We start from the raw sequence: 26,478 nt of genomic DNA on the forward strand, positions 1-26,478 counted from the left end.
CTATTAATGATGAGGTAGACTTTTCTGTTTATCTAAGGCATAGTGTAAGACTCACCACTGTACATTATTAACAATACTTAGCCATTAAGTACTGTTTTTATATAATATTGAATTAAGTCTCAACTCCACCATGAGATATTGCATATAACAATAATAATATAGGTAAATATTTTTGTAATTTTAGAGGAGGAGAATTGGAAACTGAGAAGTTAACTGACTCACCCAAGGGCATAAAGGGAGGCAGTGGCAAAATGAAGATTAGCAATCAGGAGTCCCTGGCTCGCAGGACTAGGCTCAGATCACCCCTCTGTCTTAAAAGGGAAAATATGCTAAACATTAAGGTATGTAAAATTACTAAGTGGTGTTATCTCTTATTCCATACATGTGTGGTAGTCAATGAACCAAAATGACACTCTGTATTAAGCCTTAATTTTAATGGGAAGCATTCCTCAGTACTCACATTCAGGGGTGGTGAGTTGTATGGGCCCATGTGCCTGGGCTCCAGCAAATTCAGGGCTCCGGGGGGCCTGGCTCCACCAATGTTCAGGGCCAGGTCTCTCCCCCAGCCCCGCCTGCCACCCCTGTACGCCTCCCCCGGAGCATCCCTGCCTGCCCTGGGCAGCAGGCAGCTGCCCCCTGCAGCTCCCCGCTGCGACCAGCTACAAGGGAGCAGTGCCAGGGGGGGCAGGCTGAGGCAGCTGCTGCACCAGAGGTGGGAAGGGGGATGCATGACAACTCCCCTTCCTCGGCAGGCGACTGCAAGGGTGGGGGGCGGGGGGAGGAGGAGGGAGCAAGGGCTTATCCTAGCTGGACCTCCTGAGCAGCAGCCTGGGGGGGCTTGGGTGAGTGTCGTGCTGTGTGTGTGTGGGGGGGACCCTCTCCCCCGGAGCTTGCTGCTGCCAGTGGGGAGAGGACTCGGGGGAGTCCTCCTCTCTGGCCCCTGGCCTCAACTCCAGGGCAGCCTGCCTGCTGCTCTCCAGGCTCCTCAGCCCCATGCCCCACACCTCTTCCCGCACCCCAACCCTCTGTCCCAGCCCAGAGCCTGCACCCGCACCCAAACCCCCTCCCAGAGCCAGCACCCAGCACTCGAAACCCCCTCCCAGAGCCTGCAGCCCTCCCACACCCAAACTTCCTCCCAGAGCCTGCATCCCAAACCCCAACCCAGCCCTGAGCCCGCATCCAGCACCCAAACTCCCTCCCAGAGCCAGCACCCTGCATCCCCTCCTGCACCCCAATCCTCTGCCCCAGCCCCCAAACTCTGTCCCAGAGCCTGCACCCCTCCCACACTCAAACTTCCTCCCAGAGCCTGCACCCCAAAGGAACCCTGCACCCAAACTCCGTCCCAGAGCCTTAGGCATGTTTGTGAGGGGCATCACCAAAAGTTCTGGGCATCACCAAAAATTACACAAACCTGCCGCTCCTGCCCACATTAGTAGTATTCAAATAACCTGTACTAGTCTTAGGCCTTGTCTACGCTTGTAGAGGCATGCAGGGTATGTGTAGCTACACACCACAGTGAAAGGCAGGCTGTGTCCACGCTGCTGTGTGTAGCTATACATGGCAACGAAAGGTTCTCGCACTGTGGAGGCTGCGGGGAAAGGCTTTGGCAGAGGGGAGCCACTCCCCCAGCTTCCCCTCAGCCAGCGGCTTTCCCCACTGCTGGAGCTTTTACCTCCAGTGGGGAAAGACTGTGGCAGCAGGGAGCTACCTTAGCCTTTCCACTCTGCCTCACCACAACCAGAGCCTTTCCCTGCAGCAGGGAAAGGCTCCAGCAGCTCCCTGTGGTGAGGAAAGGTACATACCCGAAGGTTCGGTTTGTCTGCACTCTACTTGCCTAAGGAGCGCCTCACTGCTATTTATACCCATGCTAGGTTGACGTGCTTTGTCTGTACTCTACACGTTGCCATAAGTGTAGACATATCTTTAAAGTGCTGTCATTATTGGTGAGTGTAAAGGAAATATCAGAGGAACACGACAAAACTGCTGATGCTGTGGTTGACAGAGAAGTTAACATTTTTAATAGTGAGTGACACATATGAAGAATGTTAAATGGTGCAATATTAATATGTACAAAATGGGCAAAGTATATTCCAAATGCCCATGATACAAAAGTGCTGTTTGGTTGCCAACTCAAACATACTACATTATGCTGCAATTCACTGGGAATGCAAACAGAATGTGTGGTATGCAACAAGGCTTGTTCTTCATAGAGCAACAGTGGAATGTGCAGGACCCTTAGCTATTGAAAACAAAGTCATAGAGCTGTTTCAAGAGATTCCTAGCCCATTGTTGGCAAAGTTTCAATTGTTAACAGTGGCTCTGTCTATACCAGGAGAAAGACACATTGCTGAAAACTATTGTCATCAGTGGGCCTCCTCCTTTTCCTCAGTTGACTAGCAGGGAAGAGGTTTAACTGTTGTGCACAATCTCAGTCTGTTCCATCCTTTCCCCTCGCAGTAAGCCTGGCTGCTTTGCAGTACCCATGACTGAGACCACATTGTTTACTACAAAGGTGCTGGAAACTGTTGTGTCCTATTTACCAGATCAGTTATTACATTTTCAGTGCCTACTGAATGGGTAGGGCAGAGGGAAGGAACCCACTGATGACAAAAATTGTCAGCCACTGGTCATTTTCCTACACAGATAAGGCCAATCAGAACAGGCTGTCAGATCAGATGGAAACAACTTATGGTATTCACTTCTATCAAAGTGTTCACCGCCATTGGAGCCACGGCATACAAAACACTTATTACAGGCACCAGGTTTGCAGAAAGAATAGACACTCTGTCAATTCACATTGGAGCTCAAACTTTAATTTTGCTGGAATCACGTTAAGCATTTATAGGTCTCAAAATATAAAGGTGGTTTTTTTTTGTTCATAATACCTACTAAAACAATTTTTAAACAAAGACATTCTCCCACTGCATTTGTAATGGGAAACTAGAGAGGAATTTAATGTTACAGATTGTGCAACACCTGGATAACCATAAAATGAAACTTGCTATTTAAAAAAATGGAGCAAGGTTCATAGGCTTTCATTGTTCAAACAGAGGGAGGCAAAAAATAAACAAATGATGCAAAATAAACTGAATCCTAAAGTAAGATTCTATGAATTCCTTCAGGTAAAACAGAGATGTTAGTAGTAAGTTAATTAAACCACAAATAGACTTTTAAAATATATATACAATCATGCAAGTTTTCCTGCAAATGTAAAAACAAAAAACACAAACCATTAAATGATCATACAACAACCACTGTACTTAGCTATGCCACTGATCTGCTTTTCACTCAGATCTTGACATTCATATATATTTTATACAGCTGCTCCTTACCAGCTCAAAGCCATAGCAGGCAATCTTCTAAAATAAACCCACCACAGTTGTGAAGAAAGTTAGAAATAGGTCAGAAATGACCAAAGCTGAATACTATTTTAGCAAAGGATGGCAAATGCAAAATCCAAAAATAACTGGACTAGTTTTAAAATCTTCCTACAGGCATGAATATAATGACAAGTGATTCATCCTGCTGGAAAAAGACTATGCTGTCCAGAGAAGGAAACTTCTTTAACTCTTTCAGTTTTCTATTCTAGAAAGTTTTCTTACTACCTGTTGGAATCACAAGACAACCTCTTAAGATCAAGACTGGAAAGAGGGGGACAAAGCATAGTTAGGCTTAGACTTTCAGTGCCCAGTAACTTTTCACACACCAGTTAGAGCTAACACATAGTGGCCCTGTTGCTGGCTGTGCTCCTTACTTACTGATTCCACAGAATAACATAAGAACTGATATGCCAGGCAATGGCAGTGCATGTAAAGAGTAACACTAGTTCTAAATCAAGGATGTTCTGAAGCCCTGATTCAGGAAAGAACTGAAGCATACACTGAAGTCCCATTGAACCCAGTGGGATTTGAGCACATTGTTCCATTGACATCAACAGGATTTATTCACGTGCTTAACTTTAAGCACTAGCTTAAGTGCAATCCATATCATCAGTTTGGTCAACCAGCTCTAAGAAGTTAAGGAGTTGCATCAACAATAATTTACAGGTCTAAAGCTAAAAACGGCAGCAAAATCAGTGAACATAGCCAAATAAAAAACCGATCCGCATTATAGTAAATACCCAACCCTCTTTCAATTATAGTTTTAAATTATTTATTTACTATTTTGAGGTTATCTACTTCATCAGAAGTCATATATCTGAACATCCAAATTAGTTGAGCTATTCCCTAAAGTTCAAAATGATAGCATTCCACAGAGAAAAAATCTGCTGCATGAAGCCAGCTATTGGGACTATATAGTAAAACCAGGGATAACACTAAGACACTATGAGCACAATTATTTTGTGTATAATTATAATTTTCTATTAAATTCAGAATAATTGGTACACAGAAAGACAGTGACTGTCAACTTTCAGAACTGGTAAATACGGTCAGAATTTTTAAAACTTAGAAAGGAAAAAAAAAAGCTTCATTCAAGTGAGGGGGAACCATTGCTTAATAGTTAAATTGCTCACAGAGAGACAGTTCTCCCCATCCCTCCCTCTAGTCAACATTTATGCAGCCATTTCAGAATCTATAAACTACAAAAATCAATCTTGTCCATTTTCCTCCCAAGTCCTGACAAACAAAAATGAGGCAAGACTCAGCTCATCTTGGAGTTATGTAAAACACTAGTTATGAAAAAGCCACTGCTTCTATCAAAATGGCAAATGAACAAACATGCTAACTGATGCAGATATGGAATCCCAAAACCACACTTCAATTCCATCAGCTAATGACTGGCAGATACCTGCTGTACACTGGGTCAAACAGAACGGCCTGTGTGTGTGATGGCTTTGAGGCAGCCTTAAAAGATTCCAATCACCTGATTCTTCTGGGGCATTTTTTTTCGGGGGGCTGGGGCGGGGGAGGGAAGTAGAAGAGTGGGCCAGGCCTTTAACTGCCTTTTTCATACTGTCCGTGATTGACAAGAACAGTATGGAACAATGGTAAATCATGGTCAGTTTGCTGCAGCCTGGAAGAGTGGGAGCTTTCACACCCACTCTACCCAGAGATAGAATTCTACTTGCTTTGCTTGCAACAAGAACCCATGGAGAAAAGGAGTGCCAGAGAGGGTGGGAAGAGGTCACGCAGAATGTCACTCACATTCTCTTTTCTCTTCAATGGTGGGGCAAAAGGGGCAGACTGAAAGACTGTCTCAAAACCCCATGATGGCAGAAGAGGGAATGGCTTTAGTAACATCAGTCTGCAGCAAAAGCTCTCTTTGCAGGCCTCCGCCTATTTTGTCAGTCCTTTCAGGAATAGTCTTTTTAGTGATTCCTGTTCCCTTATTAGCCTGAGATACAAGACAGTGTTCAGGTGATCTATACAGAGGCAGAGGGGGAAAGATGGTAGAACGTCCTAGAAAAATATTTCTTTGCAAACCAAAGCTACTGGAGTTGAGGGAGAAGAGGGACAGTGATGGTCTGACTATGGGAAAGGAGATTAAGTGGTATCTTCTTTCCAGCAGCCAGGAGAGAAAGAAGGGACTCCCCTATCACTACCACCACATTTGTTTGTCTCTTTCAATTTGAATATAATATTTTGTCCTAATGGTTTTTTAAAAAAATATCATGGGACAGGCAATAATAAATTATATTTTATGTTAGTCATTAAATAATGGGAAGAAGTTTGGATTGTTGATTTCTTTGAGTTGGCAGTCCAGCCCAGTCTTGATTGCCTGAATAGCATAAGAAATATCAAATAAATTAGAATACTCCAAGTCTAGGAATTTTCCAGTACAATGAACAGAGCTTGGGCAATATGGCATAGTTTCTGGGAGTTTTCAGCAAATGATGTGATTTATGACACATATGGAGTAGTAAATATTTAGTACATAGCTATTTTAGGGAGATTTCCAATCAGTTCCACCATGTCTATATTACTAAATTGGTGAACTGTCTCCTAACATCTTCTAAAATATGTGAAAATGCAGTCTGCTTGTAAGGTTAGAAACCAGGTAGTCATATTGCCTTAAATCTCAGAGGATAAGTCCTGGCCTGAACAGACAGACTCATGCTCAAGATAGCGCTTAAAAAAAGCAGCGTGGGTCTTGTGGAAGCTCAGGCTAGCCACCTGAGCTCGGATCAAAGGGTTTGGGAGGGCTTGGACTCAGGCAGTTACTTTGAGCTGCTGTCCATGCTGAAACATCCAGACTGCTATTTCTGTGCTCTAGCTTGAGCAGATCTAGCATGAGTCTGCCTATCCAGGCCAGGAGGCAAGCCACCAGCTGTAGTATAGACATACTCTAAATATCTATCCCCCAGTATAAAGGTGAATAATAAAATTAGCATAGTTTGTCTTCGGGAACTGCCTAATGCACCATTTCTAGCACCACCTCTACCAACCAAGCTTCTCACTGGAGCAGCACTTAAGAGTGGCAAGGAAAACCCCATCAGAGAAACTAGTCCAAGACTAAGGGATAGCTACTACACAATCACTGACCTTCAGGGAACCTCCATTAGGGACAGAACTAACAGTGAGATATAAGAGCATCGGAAATCACCTTGTCAAACGAGGGCGTAGTCTTTTCTTTTCAAGGAAGACTAATCTTTGCTGTCTATCTTATATTGACAACCAGAACACTGGAATGTATGTGCACTGCAATGAGGATTATTTACTATCTGGCCATTCACCTACTTTATTTTTCTTCAATGTCTGTTGCATCTATGAATCAGTTTTGCAAAATAAAGTTAGAAAATGGGATGTGCTTGTCATTGACACTGTTAACACAAAGTCACTTACTGTATAACTTTATATATTTTACTCCCAGGCTACAGAAATATGAAGAAAACATTAGAAAATTAGGCCTACAAATGACAAGTAACTTAAATACTGTTTTGTAAGGCATACTGCTTTTATTCTCCCGCCTTGACTTTCAGCTTACACTGACATCTGCATTTACCATTTATTATCATAGTAGCTAGACTGTAGCATTGCACTCTTATCTTACCCAGAGGTGGGCAAACTAAGGCCCACGGGCCACATCTGGCACGCGGGACCCTCCTGACCGGCCCCTTCCCTGCTGTCCCCCCTCCCCCGCACCTCAGCTCACTGCTCTGCTGGAGCAATGCTCTGGGCGGTGCAGCGCAGCTGCAGAGCCCAGCCTGACCCAGTGCTCTGTGCTGCGCGGTGGTGTGGCTGGCTCCAGCTGGGTGGCTCGGCTGTCATGCCGCCAGCCACCGGTGCTCTAGGCAGCGCGGTAAGGGGGCAGGGGGGATTGGACAGAGGGCAACGGAGTTTGAGGGGGTGATCAAGGGGCGGGGGTGTGGATAGGGTTCGGGGCAGTCGGGGACGGGGAACAGGGGGAGTTGAATGGGCACAGGGGTCCCAGGGAGGCAGTCAGGAAGGAGAGGGAGGGTTAGATGGGGCGGCGGGGGGGGGGGCAGTCAGGGGCAGGGGTTCCAGGGGTGGTCAGGGGACAGGGAGAATGGGTGGTTGGATGGGGCAGGAGTCCCGGGGGGGGGGGAGGGCCATCAGGGGCAAGAAGCAGGGGGGGTTGGATAGGGGTTGGGGGCCGGGCCATGCCTGGCTGTTTGTGGAGGCACAGCCTCCCCTAACTGGCCCTCCATACAATTTTGGAAACCCGATGTGGCCCTCAGGCCAAAAAGTTTGCCTACCCCTGCTCTTACCCAAAGCACAGGTTGGTCAGCATCAACTACTGATTCAGCATCATGTGATGAGCTGTTGAGCAGAGTACTCTAGGACACTACTAAGTGAAAAAAGTTAAAATGCTGTTTAGTTTTTTTCATAACACACATAAAAAATCAATCAATCAATAGACCCCTTCTAAGTCCATTGGCCTGTAAATAAAGCAGGCTTAATGTGAGGTACTTTTCTATTGCTTCATGTAGCAGGGTGGACACCCGCTCGGGCCCAGAGGGGTTTCAGATAGCCCTGGGAGAGGGCTGTTGTAGAAGGAAGGCAGCAGGGCTGATTGGGGAAGGCTGTGGGCCAGAGACCCAGAAGACTCTCTCTCTAGCTCTGAAAGGGAGGGACCTGGCTGCAGAGACCTGAATAGAGGACCTAGTTTGGAGCAGGGCTGGGGAAAGGCCAAGGGAGCCTGGGAGCTCCGGCCTGGGAAAGCCCCAGGCTGCAGGCCTGGTAAGATCTATTAGGTACAGGGGTTGCATGGGCAGCCACGAGTAGGCAGAGGCAGCAGGTCCAAACCCAACCTTGCCTGTGATGAGTGGCTCATACTGCAGTCTGCCCCAGGGCGCGGGAGCTAGCTGGTGACTGGCAGGAGCCTACGACTGAGGCGAGGTAGGGATAGTGGGTGGGGGGGTTCCCCTGGAAGGGGGAGACCCAGAACTGTGGGGTACTGCCAGGAGGCAGCACCCAGTGAAAGGGGCACTGGGGTCCTGGAAGGGACACAGGAACCAGCAGTAAGGCGAGACACTGGCCTGAAGAGGGCGCTGCGGAGGCTGGAACGCTAATTCCCAAGGACAACAAGCAGGAGGCGCCACCGGTGAGTCTGCGCCCCGTGACACTTCAAATATCTGACACATGCTTTAACGCAGTATCGTTGTAGTCGTGTTGGTCCAAGATATTAGAGAGACAAGATGGGTGAGGTAATATATTGGACAAACTTCTTTAGGTCAGAGACACAAGGTTTTGAGCTTACGCAGAGCTGAAGAAGAACTGTCTGTAAGCTTGAAAGCTTGTCTCTCACCAACGGAAGTTGGCCTAATTAAAGATGTTACCTCACCCACCTTGTCTCTCACATAATGCCTTTAAAGCATTAACACATTAAGGTATGCCTGTTTGGCTAAAACCCTGCATAGTGCTTGGAAATATGGGCTACAGTCACCTGTCGGTTTGAATAACCCAAACCCAGCTATGTTATGTGGTATCAGTGTTACCTACATCATTTAAAATTTAAAAGCAGAGCTTCCCTCAAGTTCTCTTTGATTATTTCTCATATTTCCTGTTCATGTCCAATAGCAAAGTCACCAAAGGAGGTCTATCAGGGAGAACAGATACCAGGTAATGGAAATTACTGGGCAGAGTCTGTAATGCCAATGTTTCATCTTTAATTCCAAAAAACAGAACACAGATTATTAAATAAAGTATCTTCTTACCTTGTTTTTCCCCAAATTTTCTGCATGTTAATATCAAATCTGTGATACCTAATCAAAATGATTCCTGCTTTGCCTTCTTTTTCCTGTACCAATGTGTGCATTACTGCACCTAATATACATTTCTGAAATGTATCTTCTCTAAACACAGCTGATAAACCTAGAAAGAAAAGACAGTCACAGACAGGCAGGAACAAAACATTCACCATGGTAAGTGTATTACCTTTAGCTGGGTTTACTTTTATCCCTGACCTATACAGCATCTCCTCATTCTGCCAGTCCCCATTCCTGACAACAGTCTTGAGTCCATAGAAAAGAATTAATGCAGCAGTGGCATAAAAAATCAAGTTCTTCAGAAAGCGCTTTTGGGCTTTGACATAAAGGGACCTGGCACCCACTGTAATCAGCAGGCAGAAGCCCATACTAGGAATATAGAGTACACGCTCTGCTATTACAAAGCCTACATAGAAAAATAGGTTTGTGGCAGGAACAAAGGGCACTATTAACAAAGACAGAGACAGAAGTACAATGTTCTCAGTTGAAGGAAGCTGAGGTCTCTGGATTACATGTTTTTTTATGCCATTCTCTTCTTTTGAAGCAAAGCTGGACTTCAGCTCCAAACTCTTGTACTCCATGTCTGAGTGGCAGCTATGCCCATTAGTATTCTGCTTGCCATTCATTACAGTTTTCCCATTGCATTCTCTCTTATTGCTGGAACTCTTCAAGCTAGAGTAGGCAAGGAGGAGAAGTCCAGCATAGAAGGCCACAGTGTGTAGATTCCTCCAGTCACTGGCTGTTTTAAGAAGAGGCACAGCATCCATAGACCAGTCAAAGCTGAGGGTGTCCGGGCACAGCAACAGCCAGAGGTTCTTGGTCGGTAAGTAAAAAAAGGTCAGAGTGCGTGTAAGAAAACTGTCTGAGTCAGCTGCTGGGTTGTCAGAGTTGGAAAAACTTGGTGGCTTGTTGCCCATCCAGTACAAGCGGACACCCAGCAGTGCAGTCCCCCAGAAAGTCAATAAACCAATGCTGAAGAAAAGGGACAAATTCTTCCTCTGAAACCAAAAATAAAGAAAGATTCATCAATAAAAATTAACATCACAGACTTTAATTCATAATGATGAGTGCTGAAACCACTTTGTAAAGTACAAAGAGAACATGACATATCAGAGTTGGGATTATTTTTAGTGTGCTTTAGTTTCCCACACATGCACCATGGGGCTCTCTGTGCCTTTTTAGCATATGAACCACAGAGATTTGAGAGTGTGCTACAACCTGTAAACTATTAAGAGCTGGATGTTTTTAACTCAGTCAGTAGAGGCTCATACTTCTAGATCCAGAGGTGGTGAGTTCAATCCCTATTACCAATGACCCCCCAGAGTTGCTGTGTTATACTTTGATTATCCTACCCTGGAGAAATATTCTGTGGGATTCAAGTTTATTCATTTATTTATTTTTACTCATTCTTTGCTCCTGTTTGTGGCTACATATTTACTGTGCTGTCCTCATTATTGATAATAATTGAATTTACAGCTTGTGAAAGGTGCTGTCCCAACAGCACTGGAAATTGGAAGTTTATCCAGTGCAAGTTTCCCCAGTGTACTTCATCTGGAAAAAGTGAAGGGAGTTTGCAAGGATACGAGAGTCTCAGATTTCATATTTGGTGTCTCAACTGAGACTGCTACAAACGGAGTCACTTTGCGACGACGTTGTTTGAAACGTGGACACCTGTGTTTTAGGAACTGAACTGAAGTCACCAACTCACGCCTAACAGCCACTAGATGAGGCGCACAGCATTCAAATCAGTGTTGTAAAAGGTGAATGGGTTTGAATGATTCATCTCTTCCCCATTCCTGAACTCACCCGAGTATGTTATCAGCCAGATTTTGCCATATTTTTAGGTGACGCTTTACTTTATGTTGATTTTATGCTGGTGCAATTCTGTCTTCTTCAATGGAGTTACTGTGGCACAGAACCAATATAACAGACACATTACTAGTTTGACACATATCAGTTTGTGTTTAGGGCTGATGATTCAGTGGAAACTGATTTACTGAAAGGTCATTTGGAACTGTCTACTTCACTGCTTAGAAATGTGAGCCCCATGAAGTATATGCGGTAAGAGTACTATTGCCTCAGAAAACAAGATGGAGCTCTTAGTGTATCCAACACAGCTAAAATAAATGAATTTTAAAAATTAAAAATAGAACAGTGATCTATTTATAACCAGAGCTAGCTAGGCAAAAATTTTCAGACTAAACTGTACTTCAAAATTGCAGATTTGGATTGACAAATATTTTACAAATTTGTGTCAAATTTGCCAAATTGTTTCAGTCAAAAACTCCCCAAAGTAAAAGTCAAAATGTTTCATTTTGACATCTGTGAAATGAAACATTTCAATTCTGATTCAAAATTTGTTCTGAATTTTACTTTATTTCATTTTAGAAAGTAAAAACCTCAAAAAATGAAACAAAGCATTTCATTTCAGGAAAAACATAACACTGCATTCAACCCAAAATGTGATTTTACTTTTTTAGGTGACAAAAAATTCAGAAGATTTTTCATTTTAAATCAATCCAAAACAAACTGTTTGTTTATTTATTACATTTTTGGGTTGGTCACTGAACCAAAAAAATCTGTTGTTCACACTGCTCTAATTCGGAGTCTTTGTTAAGGAACTTCTTGTTAGCTAAATAATTCCAGATGTTCTGTAGGGATTTTGATGTCATTTTCCATGACTATAATAGTGTCATTTTAATTTTGTTAGAATGTACTCTCCGTATTTAATGCTATGTATTCATACCCTTGTTGTGCCCTGGCTGTTTGGTATTCAGGATTTCACATGGTCTTACATCTTTCAAATAGTTCACTCTTGTTCTTTCTGGGGAAACGTTCCCTTGATCTCATGAACCATAGGTATTTGCAGGGCTTAGTTTGGGGCCTATTGTTTACAGTTTCTGTATATCTACAGGCTACTGGACCCCTTCTTATATGACATGGTTTTGATCATCATCATCACATATCTGTTAATCACATGCAGATTTTTATTTCTTTTTAAAGATTTATTTAGGTTGCCTATCCAAGAATGCCTATCCAAGAATATTTCATGTAACATAGATAAATTCACCCAGGGAGGAAATGGAGGCTTTAGCAGGGAATAAACGGATTATTTTATACCATACTAGTTCCTGTATTTGAGATCAGTTACTCCCACTTAAAAATACTGCTTCAACTCTGAAGAATTCCAAAGTCTCTTTTGAGTCCATATATTTCCCTGTCCATCCTGGATATATTAGACTTTATCTATTTAATCTCTCTAGAAATCAGCAAGTTCAGCAGAGATCAAAATATAGGTCTACACTTTATGATTTATTTATTCCCAGGCTACCCTACTGTAATAGCCTACTTTTTATCTGCCATCTAGATAACACATCAAATGAGTAGTAGAATCTTATCCTCTTCGCACTCATATTATGCTTTTACTTAGGTGGTTGGACTGGTTATCACTAGAACTGAAAATTGAGTCTATATTTTATTAACAAAGCTTTTCAAATCCCAGCTTCGTTGCATTTATAGGGTGGTGCTTTCATTTATGCCCCTCACTTGTAATTGGGTGTTCAGCTTCTGATTTGTCCGTTCATCCACTATCATTTCCCTCTGTAAAACCGCATACTTTTCCTCCTTAGGCTCAGATACGTTGGAACTCTTTTTCTATGGACTGTGTGCACAGCCAACTCTCAATTCTTAAAGTGACCTACAAAAGGGGAAAGTAAATTGGGTTTGTGCCCTTTTTGCTCTCTTATGAAGTATAAAGGAGGACTGCAAGGCTTTGCATTTTTTTTTTAAAAAAAGAATAGGTTGGGAGAGGAGGGTGTGCTGCTTATTTTTGAATTAGAAATTCCGGTCATGTCTATACTGAAGACTAAAGAACTAGCAAGATTAAGACATCCCAAGTACTAAGCTAGTGAAACTTGACTGAGGGGGAAAATGAGCTCTCAGATTTTTGGGACTGCTTTGTTGTATTGTTTGTTTTCTTAATACCTATTTAACTAAAACAACTGAGGGGAAATCTCCCTTAAGTCCCACAACTGACCTCCTTCAGTTAAGTCCAAATTTCTGAGACTCCCCCAACAAACCAGTGAAAAGTAGGTTTGAAATTCTTTATATTTAAGATAAGAGAAGCAGAACCACCCCCACCATCTCCAAAAAAAACTTTCAGGTCTTATTCATACATCACAAAACGGCAAGAGTGCAAAAACTCTCCCTTCCTCTAAACTCTATTTTGTAAGTAACCTTTACATCTAAACTAGGGCCGTCAATTAATCGCAGTTAACTCACGCAATTTACTCAAAAAAATAATTGCAATTAATCGCATTTATAACAATAGAATACCAATTGAAATGTATTAAATATTTTTGATGTTCTTCATTTTTAATATTGATTTTAATTACAACACAGAATACAAAGTGCACAGTACTCACTTAATACTATTTTTATTACAAATATTTGCACTGTAAAAATGATAAACAAAAGAAATAGTATTTTTTCAATTCACCTCATACAAGTACTGAAGTGCAATCTCTTTATCATGAAAGTGTAACTTACAAATGCAGATATATTTTTTTTACATAACTGCATTCAAAACCAAAACAGTGTAAAACTTTAGCGCCTGCAAGTCCACTCAGTCCTACTTCTTGTTCAGGCAATCACTCAGACAAACTAGTTTGTTTACATTTGCAGGAGATACTGCTGCCTGCTTCTTATTTACAATGTCACCTGAAAGTGAGAACAGGCATTTGCATGGCACTTTTGTAGCCGGCATTGAAAGGTATTTACATGCCAGATACGCTAAACATTTGTATGCCCCTTCTATGCTTTAGCCACTATTCCAGAAGACATGCTTCCATGCTGATGATACACATTAAAAAAATAATGTGTTAATTGAATATGTGACTGAACTCCTTGGGGAAGAATTGTATGTCTCCTGCTCTGTTTTACCTGCATTCTGCATATATTTAATGTGCTGGGTCATCATCCGAGACTGCTATAACATGTTCATTTTAAGAACACTTTCATAGCAGATTTGACAAAACGCAGAGAAGGTACCGATATGAGATTTCTAAAAAAAACCAGCTACAGCACTCAACCCAAGGTTTAAGAATCTGAAGCGCTGTCCAAAATCTGAGAAGGACAATGGGTGGAGCATGTTTTTAGAAGTCTTAAAAAGCAACACTTCAATGAGGAAACTACAGAACTCAAACCACCAAAAAAGAATATCAACCTTTTGCTGGTGGCATCTGGCTCAGATGATGTAAATGAACATGCATCAGTCCACACTGCTTTGGATCGTTATCAGGCAGAACCCATCATCAGCATGGAAGTATGTCCTCTGGAATGGTGGTTGAAACATGAAGGGTCATATGAATCTTTAGCGCATCTGGCATGTAAATATCTTGCAACACCAGCTACAACAGTGCCATGTGAAGAAGAAGTTACTCACCTTGTACAGTAACGATGGTTCTTTGAGATGTGTGTCCCTGTGGGTGCTCCACTCTAGGTGTCGGTGCGTCCCTGCGCCAGAGATTGGAGATTTCTCGCAGCAATACTCGGTTGGAGGAAGGGCGCGCACAGGAGTTGTCTCGTGCAGCCGTTGGCACCTCCTGTAGCGTGTGCTCCCCCGACCGTCCCTCCATTCCTTCTCTACCACAGAGCTCGGCTGTGTGAACTCCGAAGTAGAGGGGAGGAGGGTGGGTAGTGGAGTACCCACAAGGACACACATCTCCAAGAACCATCATTACTGCACAAGGTGAGTAACTTCTTCTTTGAGTGGTGTCCCTGTGGGTGCCCAATCTAGGTGCTGGTAGAGCAGTACCCCACCAGGAGTGGAAGGGGTTCGGAATTATGTATAAGTTTGTGATGAGAGCACTGTAAGGCCAACAACAGAGTCTGAGACAAGGCCTTGGGTGATAGCATAATGCTTTGCAAAAGTGTGCTCTGATGACCAGGTTGCAGCTCTACAAATATCTATTAAGGGAACATTGTTCAAGAATGCAATTGATGTCGCCATGGCTCACATTGAGTGGGATCTGATGTCCATGGGGGGTTCTTTGTGATGCAGGTGGTAGCAAGTTTGAATACAGGTAGAGACCCATTTGGAGAGTCTCTGGGTCAATACTGTAGAGACGAATAGTCTTGGTGACTTGCGGAATGGTTTAGTTCTGTCCAAGTAGAAGGCTACGGCCCATCTGACATCTAGCATGTGCAACGTTGCTTCTCGAGAGTCGTTATGTGGCTTGGGATAGAAGGCAGGTAAGTGTATGGTTTGGTTAATATGAAAATTTTAGCCACTTTAGGCAAGAATTTTGGGTGAGGACGTAACATAATTTTGTCTTTGGTAAATACAGTGTACGGTGGTTCAGCCATCAGTGCTGCTATTTCACTGACATGGCTGGCAGACGTGATTGCCACTAGAAATGCAACCTTCATTGACATATGAAGGAGCGAGCAGGTTACTAGAGATTTGAAAGGTGGTCTTGTGAGACATTTGAGCACAAGACTGAGATCCCATGGTGGTGCAGGTTGGCATACTTCTGGGTACATGTTCTGTATACCTGCTAGAAAGCGCCGTGTAATCGGGTGAGCGAATATTGAAGCCCCTTCTATCTGTGCGTGGAGGGCTGTAATGGCAGCGAGGTGTACTTTAATAGAGCTTATAGCTAACCCCATTTCCTTCAGTTCTAGTAGGTAGTCTAGGATCATAGATAGAGGCGCCTTGGTTGCATCCAGCTGTTTTTGCTGACACCAAAGGAAGAATCTTCTCCACCTGTGGTGGTAAGTATTTCTAGTGGTGAGGCGACGGCTATTTAGTAATACCTGTTTTACTTTCTCTGAACAGTTCAATTCCCCATGTTGGAACCAGAGAGGAGACACGCTTTGAGATGGAGTTTCGCTGGGTCTGGATGGAGCATCAGACCCTTTTTCTGGGACAGGAGGTCCGTTCAGAAAGGCAACGGCTGTGGGGCACAGACTGCTGGACATGAGAGGTATGGAAACTAAGTCTATCTGGGCCATGTGGGGACAATGAGAATCATATATGCTCTGTCGGGTCATATCTTGCAGATGACCTGTGGGATCAGTGGTATCAGCGGGAAGGCCAATCCGGTCGATGATGCCAGTTGTAAGATTTTTAACAACTTACGATTCTCCTGCACCTCATGTAAGGCAATTTCTTGGCTGTTTGCTACTCTTTTGAAGAGTTCTTGGAACTGTTTCAGGTCATCTGGTGTCGTGGGGTAGATGGCGTCACCACTTTGTCTGGTGCAGAAGATGGATGTGGGGTAGGTGGTGAATCATCCAGGTCTGCCTGAGATAGTATCTCTTCCTCTTCTATCTCTGTCTCAGGAGGGTCAGAGGTTTCTCTATGTGGTAATGATGGGTGTACTCTAGAACCTCTTGTTGCTGGGGAAAGGGGACCAGAATAGGGGTTCTGGTATGTGGGCCAAGGACCCCATTGTGGCCATTGCATGGGGTAAGGCCAGTGCTGTGCAGTGCATACTAGGGCTGTGAATGATTGGAGGGATGAGGCATAGGCTTCACAGCATTCCATGTAGGTCTCCTCTGTGATGGGGATGAACGTTGAGAGGAGAAGCCATTGTCCTGCACGTCTCCTTCCTCGCTAGTATGCATAGAAAGTGGTGCAGGAGATGAAGGATGGTACATGCTATGTAGCTCGGGGAGTGTTTGGTGCTGAGCACTGGTGACTGCGGTGCCAAAGAAACTGCTGTGTCAGCAGGATGCAGGAGTTGCGCTGGTCCCCCCTTGGGGTTGCGGTTGACCGTTGGAGCGCCGACCGGTGCTGGATTCGGCTTGTTAGGCGGTAGCAAGTCTTAAGTCGGTGGCGGTGGCGGCAGCATTGGTCGCAGTGCCACTGCCTGTGCCGTGCTCTGCACTGGGGTACTCGGTGCCGTGGAGGAGACTTGACATCTCAACTCCGGTGCCACGCGTTGGGGCTCAGCAGGGGTCCGCTGAGGGATGGTGCCGGAGGAGCCGGGTGCCTCGTAAGTGCTCACTCTGGATGAGTGGAGAACTGAGGGTAAAGACCTCACTGGGGAAGCTCTCTTTGTCTGAGAGACTCTTGCTGGAGAGGTCAAGGCTCACTTCCTGATAGTTTTGGAAGTCGGAGCCTTATAAGAGCTCAGGGATCTCTGTTTATGAAACTCCCCAGAGGACGTCTCTTGCGGAGGCTGGAGGGACTTCTCCAGCAGAAGCATTTTCAAGCAGAGATCCCTGTCACGTCTTGCCCTTGTTGTTAAGTTGGTGCAATGTATGCATTTCTGGGAGATATGAGTTTCTCCCAGACAGCGAATGCAGAATGTGTGGCCGTCAGAGACCGGCATCAGTTCACGGCATGAGTCACACTTTTTAAATCCTGTGGAGCCCAGCATGACGGCAGTTATCCCATGTCTCGAGAGATAACGGTTAACTGTAATGATAAACTGTAGAAACTGTTCCCAAACGGGGAGTAAAGGAGAGAAAGTCTTCTTCCTTCTTCTCTCTCTTTTTTTTTTTTGGGGGGGGGGGGACCTCTAAGAATAACTATGTATACACTAAGAGTAACTAAACAATGTAACAAAGTGTAGACTAAAAAGAAGTTCCTATGTAACTTGAAACTCCCCCCCAACCCCCAGAAAGTATCAAAGAGAGCACTACCATGGAGCTCTGTCTGCAGCTGAGGATGGTTGAGAAGGAACTGAGGGACGGTCGGGGGAGCGCGCGCTCCAGGAGGTGACAACGGTTGCACGAGACGACTCCTGTGCCCGCCCTTCTCCCAACCAAGTACTGCTGCGAGAAATCTCCGATCTCCGGCGCAGGGACGTACCGACACCTAGAGTGGAGCACCCACAGGGACACCACTCGAAGAAGAACGCATGTTCTCACTTTCAGGTGATACTGTAAACAAGAAGCAGACAGCATTACCTCTTGCAAATTGTAACCAACCCTGTTTGTCTGAGTGATTGGCTGAGCAAGAAGTAGGACTGAGTGGACTTGTAGGCTCTAAAGTTTTACATTGTTTTATTTTTGAATGCAGGTTTTTTTACATAATTCTACTTTTGTAAGTTCAACTTTCTTGATAAAAACATTGCACTAAAGTACTTATATGAGGTGAATTAAAAATACAATTTTTTTACAGTGCAGATACTTGTAAACTGAAAAATATAAAGTGAGCACTACACACTTTGTATTCTATGTTGTAATTGAAATTAATATATTTGAAAATGTAGTACACAAAATATTTAAAATAAATAGTATTCATGGTTATTTAACAGTGTGATTAATCATGGTTACTTTTTTTAATAGCTCGATAAATCGCTTGACAGCCCTAACCTAAACTATGCTGTGATTACTTTTAGGATAACTATATGCTGTTAGTGCAATGTCTCCTACTAAGAGGGCCATATCTCCCTCCAGGCACCCCCCCCAACCCAGAATTGTGCAGGGACACCCCCCGCATGGGGGGGAGGGAGAGCCACATGCCTCCCTCCTGCCACAACTACCACCTTTTAGTGTTGGGGAAAAACTGCAGAGGAGTCAGCCACCGACTCCAGCAGGTAGGAGCAGAAGTAGCCAAAGCAGGGACTTTTGGACACTCAGACCTCATCCTGAACCATGTGCAATTCTGGTCTCTCATGTTTAAGAAAGATTAATTCAAACTGGGACAGGTGCAGAGAAGGGCTACCTAGGATGATCAGAGGAATGGAAAACGTACCTTACGAGAGGAGACTCAAGGAGCTTGGCTTGTTTAGCCTAACCAAATGAAGGCTGAGGGGAAGATATGATTGCTCTGTATAAATACATCACAGGGATAAATACCAGGGAGGGAGAGGAGTTATTGGAGTTAAGTGCTGATGTTGACACAAGAACAAATGGATATAATCTGGCCACCAACAGGTTTAGGAATGAAATTAGATGAAGGTTTTTAACCATCAGAATAATGAAGTTCAGGAACAGCCCTCCAAGGGGAGAGGGGGCAAAAAACCCAACTGGCTTCAAGACTGAGCTTGATAAGTTTATGGAGGGGACGGTATGAGAAGATTGCGTACAATGGCATGTTGCGGTTCAAATACAAGACAGGAGAAGCTTTAAGCAAGCAAGCAGGCTGGTCTGCCGACGGGCTGGTCTGCCTGTCAGCTTTTCCACCCTCTCCTTTATTTCTCTCTCTCCCCCCGCGCATTACATACTCCAACAGATAAAAGGAATACACTGGCTTTGTATAATATTCTTATTTACCAATTTCTATCTACCGCATTCCTTGCTCTCGGGCCTTGAGCCCAGTCCGGGGAAGCTTCCCACGGTTCATGACATCTGGGCGAGATTCCAAGGTTCATGCCCTTGAGAGGAGCCGTGTGTGCACTGCTCCTACACAACACTCCGGGTGTGCCCTGAATGTTGCCAAGTGCATGAACCTTGCATGAATGCTACATCGGCATGTGGCCCATCTCAGACCGCCAGTAGCAAAAATCCCCAACGACTGGAGATGGGGCATTAAATGGGGAGGGCTCTGAGTTACCACACAGAATTCTTTCCGAGGTGTCTGGCTGATGGGTCTTGCCAACATGATCAAAGATCAACTGATCACCATATTTGGAGTCGGTATGGAATTTCCCCCTGGGTCAGATTGGCAGAGACCTTGGCAGGGGGCAGGGAGGTTGCCTTCTTCTGCGGCATGAGCTCCGGATCACTTGCTGGTTTAAAGTAAATGGTGGATTCCCTTTGTAAGTTAGTCTTTAAATAATTATTTGAAGACTTCAGTAACTCAGCCAGAGTTTATCGGTCTATTAGAGGAGTGGGTGGGTGAGGTTCTGTGGCCTGCATGCGCTGGAGGTCAGACTAGATGATCATGATGATCCCTTCTAACCTTTAAAGTCTATGAGTCTACTGAGAACTTTTTATAGTTTTGACTGGATTTTCTCTGCCCTGTGCTGATAGGCTGTTTGCTCTAACCCTCTCTTCACCTCAGCTTCATTCCACACCTGCGCCTCTTACCCTCTTCTCCCCTGCCCTGTCCCCCTAACCCTTTCTTATCCCTTTCCCCCCAATTTATCTTATTCCCTCCTACACAAATCCACAAATAAAAAAGTCACTGAACTAACATCCTGTCTACCATCACGTTGTTCACTCTATTTGTGTGTTCTACCGCCTTCCCCATCATGGCTGTCTTGTCTAGTTAGCTCTTAGTGTGTGTGTGCAGTGCCTAGTACAATGGGGCCCCATTCTTGGTTGGCCCTTAGACATTACCACAAACAAACCTGATTACTATTAGTAACACCTGTAAAGCTAATCACTATACAAAAACAAACTACTACTATTTCTACTATTTTGTCATGAATTTAGGGCACTATTTACCTCAGGACTTAGGCCCCCACAAACTGTATACATCCACTGTACAGTACATTTATACTTAAGTCAAGGATTCCCAAACTTGGTTCGCAGCTTGTTCAGGGTAAGCCCTGGCAGGCCCCTGGCAGGCCGTGAGACACTTTGTTTACCTGAGCGTCCGCAGGTACGGCCGCTTGCAGCTCCCACTGGCTGCAGTTCGCCATTCCTGGCCCGCGCTGCTTCTGGCAGCTCCCATTGGCTGGGAACAGCAAACCGCAGCCACTGGGAGCTGCAAACGGCCATGCCTGCGGACGCTCAAGTAAACAGAGCGTCTCACGGCCCACCAGGGGCTTACCCTGAACAAGCCGCGAACCAATTTGGGAACCCCTGGCTTAAGTGATACCTAGGGCTTTGGGGTAGGCTCTCTGCACTGGAGTATATTAGTATATTTGTTTGGTTTATTACTGTACATTAAATCTACTTGATAACATTTAAAAATAAAGAAGGTTTTTTAAATGACAGCAAAAAGGAAGTCTTTAGTACAGGGAAGTGTTTGAGAAGAGACAACAGAAGGGACAAGGGAAGGAAAGATCAATAGTATGGTAGAATTAATAATGGGAAGGAACTCACAGGAATTGTGGAGGTTGGATTGGGTGGAACAAGAGATGAAATAGAGAAAGAAACACTTCACTGAAAAAGGAGAAAACTAAGTGGTTTATGTATAATAATCCAGACTAATGTAAAAAGTTAAAATTAAAAGGGGGGGGAGGGAGGGGATGGATATTTAAGCCAAGGAACATTCCATCCAACACTATGAATATTAAACGGTGCCATACATACAGATTGCAAACTGCTTGTGTTACAATTGTACTCTTACAACTTTAGTAACAGTGAACAAATAGTAATGTGGTTGTGTTTTAAAAGGTCAAATAATCTACATTTTCTCCATCTTGCCTCATATTTTGAAGAAAAAAATAATTTTGTATAAAACATAGGCAAATGAAGAAATAAATTAGACTGGATTCTTGTATAACCATCATGTTACTGTTTTTCGTAGCTGTTTTGTGGGAAGAATGACAGGGCAAAATGAGACAAACTGAAGGAAGAGAAAGGAAAATTAAAATAAGGAGAAATCAGAAAACTGAAGGATAGGGATGGGGGAAAACAATTATACTTAAAAGGCATCTCATTACTGCATCAGAGACAGACGATAGTAATCAATGGCTCCATGTCTAGTTGGCAGCCGGTATCTAGCGGAGTGCCCCAAGGGTCGGTCCTGGGGCCGGTTTTGTTCAATATCTTCATTAATGATCTGGAGGATGGTGTGGATTGCACCCTCAGCAAGTTTGCGGATGACACTAAACTGGGAAGAGTGGTAGATACGCTGGAGGGTAGGGATAGGATACAGAGGGACCTAGACAAATTGGAGGATTGGGCCAAAAGAAATCTGATGAGGTTCAACAAGGACAAGTGCAGAGTCCTGCACTTAGGACGGAAGAATCCAATGCACCACTACAGACTAGGGACCGAATGGCTAGGCAGCAGTTCTGCAGAGAAGGACCTAGGGGTGACAGTGGACAAGAAGCTGGATATGAGTCAACAGTGTGCCCTTGTTGCCAAGAAGGCCAATGGCATTTTGGGGTGTATAAGTAGGGGCATTGCCAGCAGATCGAGGGACGTGATCGTTCCCCTCTATTCGACATTGGTGAGGCCTCATCTGGAGTACTGTGTCCAGTTTTGGGCCCCACACTACAAGAAGGATGTGGATAAATTGGAGAGAGTCCAGCGAAGGGCAACAAAAATGATTAGGGGACTGGAACACATGACTTATGAGGAGAGGCTGAGGGAACTGGGATTGTTTAGTCTACGGAAGAGAAGAATGAGGGGGGATTTGATAGCTGCTTTTAACTACCTGAAAGGTGGATCCAAAGAGGATGGATCTAGACTATTCTCAGTGATAGCAGATGACAGGACAAGGAGTAATGGTCTCAAGTTGCAGTGGGGGAGGTTTAGGTTGGATATTAGGAAAAACTTTTTCACTACGAGGGTGGTGGAACACTGGAATGCGTTACCTAGGGAGGTGGTGGAATCCCCTTCCTTAGAAGTTTTTAAGGTCAAGCTTGACAAAGCCCTGGCTGGGATGATTTAGTTGGGATTGGTCCTGCTCTGGACAGGGGGTTGGACTAGATGGCCTGCAGAGGTCCCTTCCAACTCTGTTATTCTATGATTCTTTCTGAACTCCTTTCCAGAGACTATTTTGCTGTGCTACTCCAGACCTGGGTCTTCTCAGAAGTTGGCAGACTTTTTAGCAACATCACATATGTATCATACTGGTAGCTGGGGTTATCCCATAGACATCTACCATAACTGTCATTGACTTCAGTGGCACTACTGCAGATTTACAATGCTGCACTAAGATTCAGCACTAAAATACTTTAACCTTCCATCCCACAAATTAGAAGCGTCCACCAATTTTATCCCAGTGTTCGTTCAGATGAGAAACTTACTTCCATGAACCATCTGATTTGGCTTCTGGGACACACTAGGGCCTTTCCTCTTCATGATAAAACAGTCAGCGCTGGTCAGAAATTTGCAATCTAAAACTTTTTGACCCAAACCAAAGGTTTATCAGCATTTTCCGAACTATCTTCTGTAGGTGATCAGGAAATTCTGTTGATGCATTTTCCCGAAAATAAATAAATAGCTTCCTCCTAGAAGTTTTTTTTTGCAGAAAATGAAATTCAGGTTTTTCAACTACCTCTGCCAGACTAAGCAGTTCCACTAGCAACTCATCCTTCTCAGTCTCCACAGTGCTTGCTCCTTCTGACTGTGTATTAAGTGTAGCCCAGCAGAAGGAGATCTCTGTAATACTTGGCAGTAAAGATTTGGATTACAGTATTTCTGAGTTCTAATCCAGCCCATCTGCCATAAATTTTGACACCCTCATAAATCCTCTAACCAGTCATTTTCATCTGGGAAAAGAAAATGAACACTTTAGAAAGAACACTTTTAGAAAGAAAATTTAGATCAGGTTTAATGTCTCCTCTGCCTGCTATCCAGAGGCATTTTTAGTGGTTTTGATTGCAGAAACCCCTTTCACTCCTTTACCAAAAACAAATACATGCTTTGTAGAAACATTCACATCTTTTCTGCCCTGACAAATATAACTCTCATCCGTGCCCTGAACATTTCCTTTTTGATTTCTGCAATCTCTTGTTATTTTGCCTTACTGACACTCATATTGCTTCCCTCCAGCTAATCCAAAGAGTGACTGTTAAAAACACCTTCCTGGCCCCTCTGTCCAATCACACCACTACACTTGGAATCTCTCCAATGCCTCCCCTCTTCTCCAGCCTATCAAATTTAAATGACAAAAATCCATTCCTATGCTCGTTTGACCTTGTTTGTTAGCTTGTGATGCCCTCCCTCTTCCACTCACTAATGATATTTGACTTAAAACCCCATTTATCCCCTTCTCCACTGATTATCTCTGACACTTTTTTATGCCACTTCCTATGCATACAATGCACTCCCTACTTTGATCTTCCTGGAAACTCTTCTGTGACATCCAAAATGAATGAGTTAATGATATTCATCTCTTTTATCTTTCTATATTTAACAAGAACAGCAAATTGGCAGAACCACCAAGAGGTGTGAGTTCCTAATTTGATCAAGTAATTGCATTATTGCAATCCACACCTCTTTTTGCCCCATCCCTTCCCACAAATCACCCATACACATTTTGTTACGTCAAAAATTTAGAATGAAGGTGCTTTAGAGCAGGAACCATGTCTCGCAATGTCTCATGTGAAATGCACATTTCTGGTTGTTGTAAAAATAATATAGTTTTTCAGCTGGTATAAATTGGTATAGCTCCACTGTAGTAAATCAGCATCACACCACTGTGCCAAGTATCAGGGGGTAGCCATGTTAGTCTGTATCCACAAAAACAACAAGGAGTCCGGTGACACCTTAAAGACTAACAGATTTATTTGGGCATAAGCTTTCGTGGGTAAAAAAACCACTTCTTCAGATGCATGGAGTGAAAATTACAGATGCAGGCATTATTATACTGGCACATGAAGAGAAGGGAGTTACCTCAAAAGTGGAGAACCAGTGCTGACAAGGCCAATTCGATCAGGGTGGATGTAGTCCACTCCCAACAATAGATGAGGAGGTGTCAATTCCAGGAGAGACAAAGCTGCTTTTGTAATGAGCCAGCCATTCCCAGTCCTTATTCAGGCCCAAACTAATGGTGTTAAATTTGCAAATGAACTTTAGTTCTGCTGTTTCCCTTTAAAGTCTGTTTCTGAAGTTTTTTTGTTCAAGCATAGCTACTTTCAAATCTGTTATAGAATGTCCAGGAAGACTGAAGTGTTCTCACACTGGCTTTTGTATGTTACCATTCCCGATGTCTGATTTGTGTCCATTTTTTCTTTTATGTAGGGACTGTCCGGTTTGGTCAATGTACATGGCAGAGGGGCATTGCTGGCACATGATGGCATATATAACATTAGTAGACATGCAGGTGAATGAGCCTCTGATGGTGTGGCCGATATGGTTGGGTCCTCTGATGGTGTCACTAGAGTAGATATGGGGACAGAATAGGCAACGAGGTTTGCTACAGGGATTGGTTCCTGGGTTAGTGTTTCTGTGGTGTGGTATGTAGTTGCTGGTGAGTATTTGCTTCAGGTTGGGGTGCTGTCTGTAAGCGAGGACTGGCCTGCCTCCCAAGGTCTGTGAGAGTCAGGGATTGTTTTCCAGGATAGGTTATAGATCGTTGATAATGTGCTGGAGAGGTTTTAGCTGGGGGCTGTACGTGATGGCCAGTGGTTTTCTGTTATTTTCCTTGTTGGGCCTGTCCTCTAGTAGGTGATTTCTGGGTAGCTGTCTCGCTCTGTCAATCTGTTTCCTCACTTCCCCAGGTTGTACTGTAGTTTTAAGAAGGCTTGATAAAGCTCTTGTAGGTGTTTTTCTCTGTCTCAGGGATTGGAGCAAATTCGGTTGTATCTCAGGGCTTGGCTGTAGACAATGGATTGTGTGATATGTCCTGGATGGAAGCTGGAGGCATGTAGGTAAGTATAGCAGTCAGTAGGTTTCCAGTATAGGGTGGTGTTTGTGTGACCATCACTTATTTGCACGGTAGTGTCCAGGAAGTGGATCTCTTGCGTGGACTGGTCTAGGCTGAGGTTGGTGGTGGGGTAGAAGTTGTTGAAATCCAGTTGGAATTCTTCAACGGCCCCCTTCCTGTGCGTCCATATGATGATGATGTCATCAATGTAGTGCAAGTAGAGGAGGGGCACTAGGGGACGAGAGCTGAGGAAGCATTGTTCTAAGTCAGCCATAAAAATGTTGGCATACCGTGGGGCCATGCAGATACCTATAGCAGTGACACAGACTTGAAGGTATAAGTTGTCCTCAAATCTGAAATGGTTGTAGATGAGGACAAAGTCACAAAGCTCAGCCACCAGGTTTGCCGTGGCCTCATCAGGGATACTGTTCTTGACAGCTTGTAGTCCATCCTCATGTGGAATATTGGTGTAAAGAGCTTCTACATCCCAGCCAACATGGAAAAGGACAACCCTCACTGTGTGTCATATCATGCCATCTAATATCATCACGTATTGGTGTGCTGCATCTTCAAATGGAGCCAAAAGCTACCCTCCAGGTCATCTAGGCCTACACTCCCACAAGTGCAAGTGAGGATGAAGAAGTGGAAGAATTCTACCGAGAGCTGAAAAGAGCCCTTGCGCAAAAGTCCACTTGCACTGTCACGATAGGAGATTTCAATGCCGAGGTCGGGCGAGGGAAAGCTGGCAAAAAGTTCATAGGGAGATACGGCAGCGGCGAAAGGAATGAAAGAGAAGAAAGGCTGGCAGTGATGGCAGAAACGAAAGAACTGTACGTGGCAAACACCTGGTACAAAAAGAAGACCGCAAGAAGGTGGATGTGGATCACGCCAAACAATAAGAGCAAAAATGAAATCAACT

At 44.1% G+C, this 26,478-nt stretch overlaps 1 protein-coding gene across 2 annotated transcripts in view; it reads right to left on the bottom strand.

The window, feature by feature from the left end:
• TMTC2 (transmembrane O-mannosyltransferase targeting cadherins 2) overlaps positions 1-26,478 on the bottom strand; it is a 361,794-nt gene that overhangs the window by 141,511 nt on the left and 193,805 nt on the right. For both annotated transcript variants that reach the window (XM_074941959.1, XM_074941960.1), the window contains exon 3: positions 9,339-10,167. In XM_074941959.1, the coding sequence (XP_074798060.1) occupies positions 9,339-10,167 (829 nt within the window). The remainder of the gene's footprint in view (positions 1-9,338; positions 10,168-26,478) is intronic.

This window comes from Natator depressus, chromosome 1, assembly GCF_965152275.1.
Source record: "Natator depressus isolate rNatDep1 chromosome 1, rNatDep2.hap1, whole genome shotgun sequence".
NCBI lineage: Eukaryota > Metazoa > Chordata > Testudines > Cheloniidae > Natator > Natator depressus.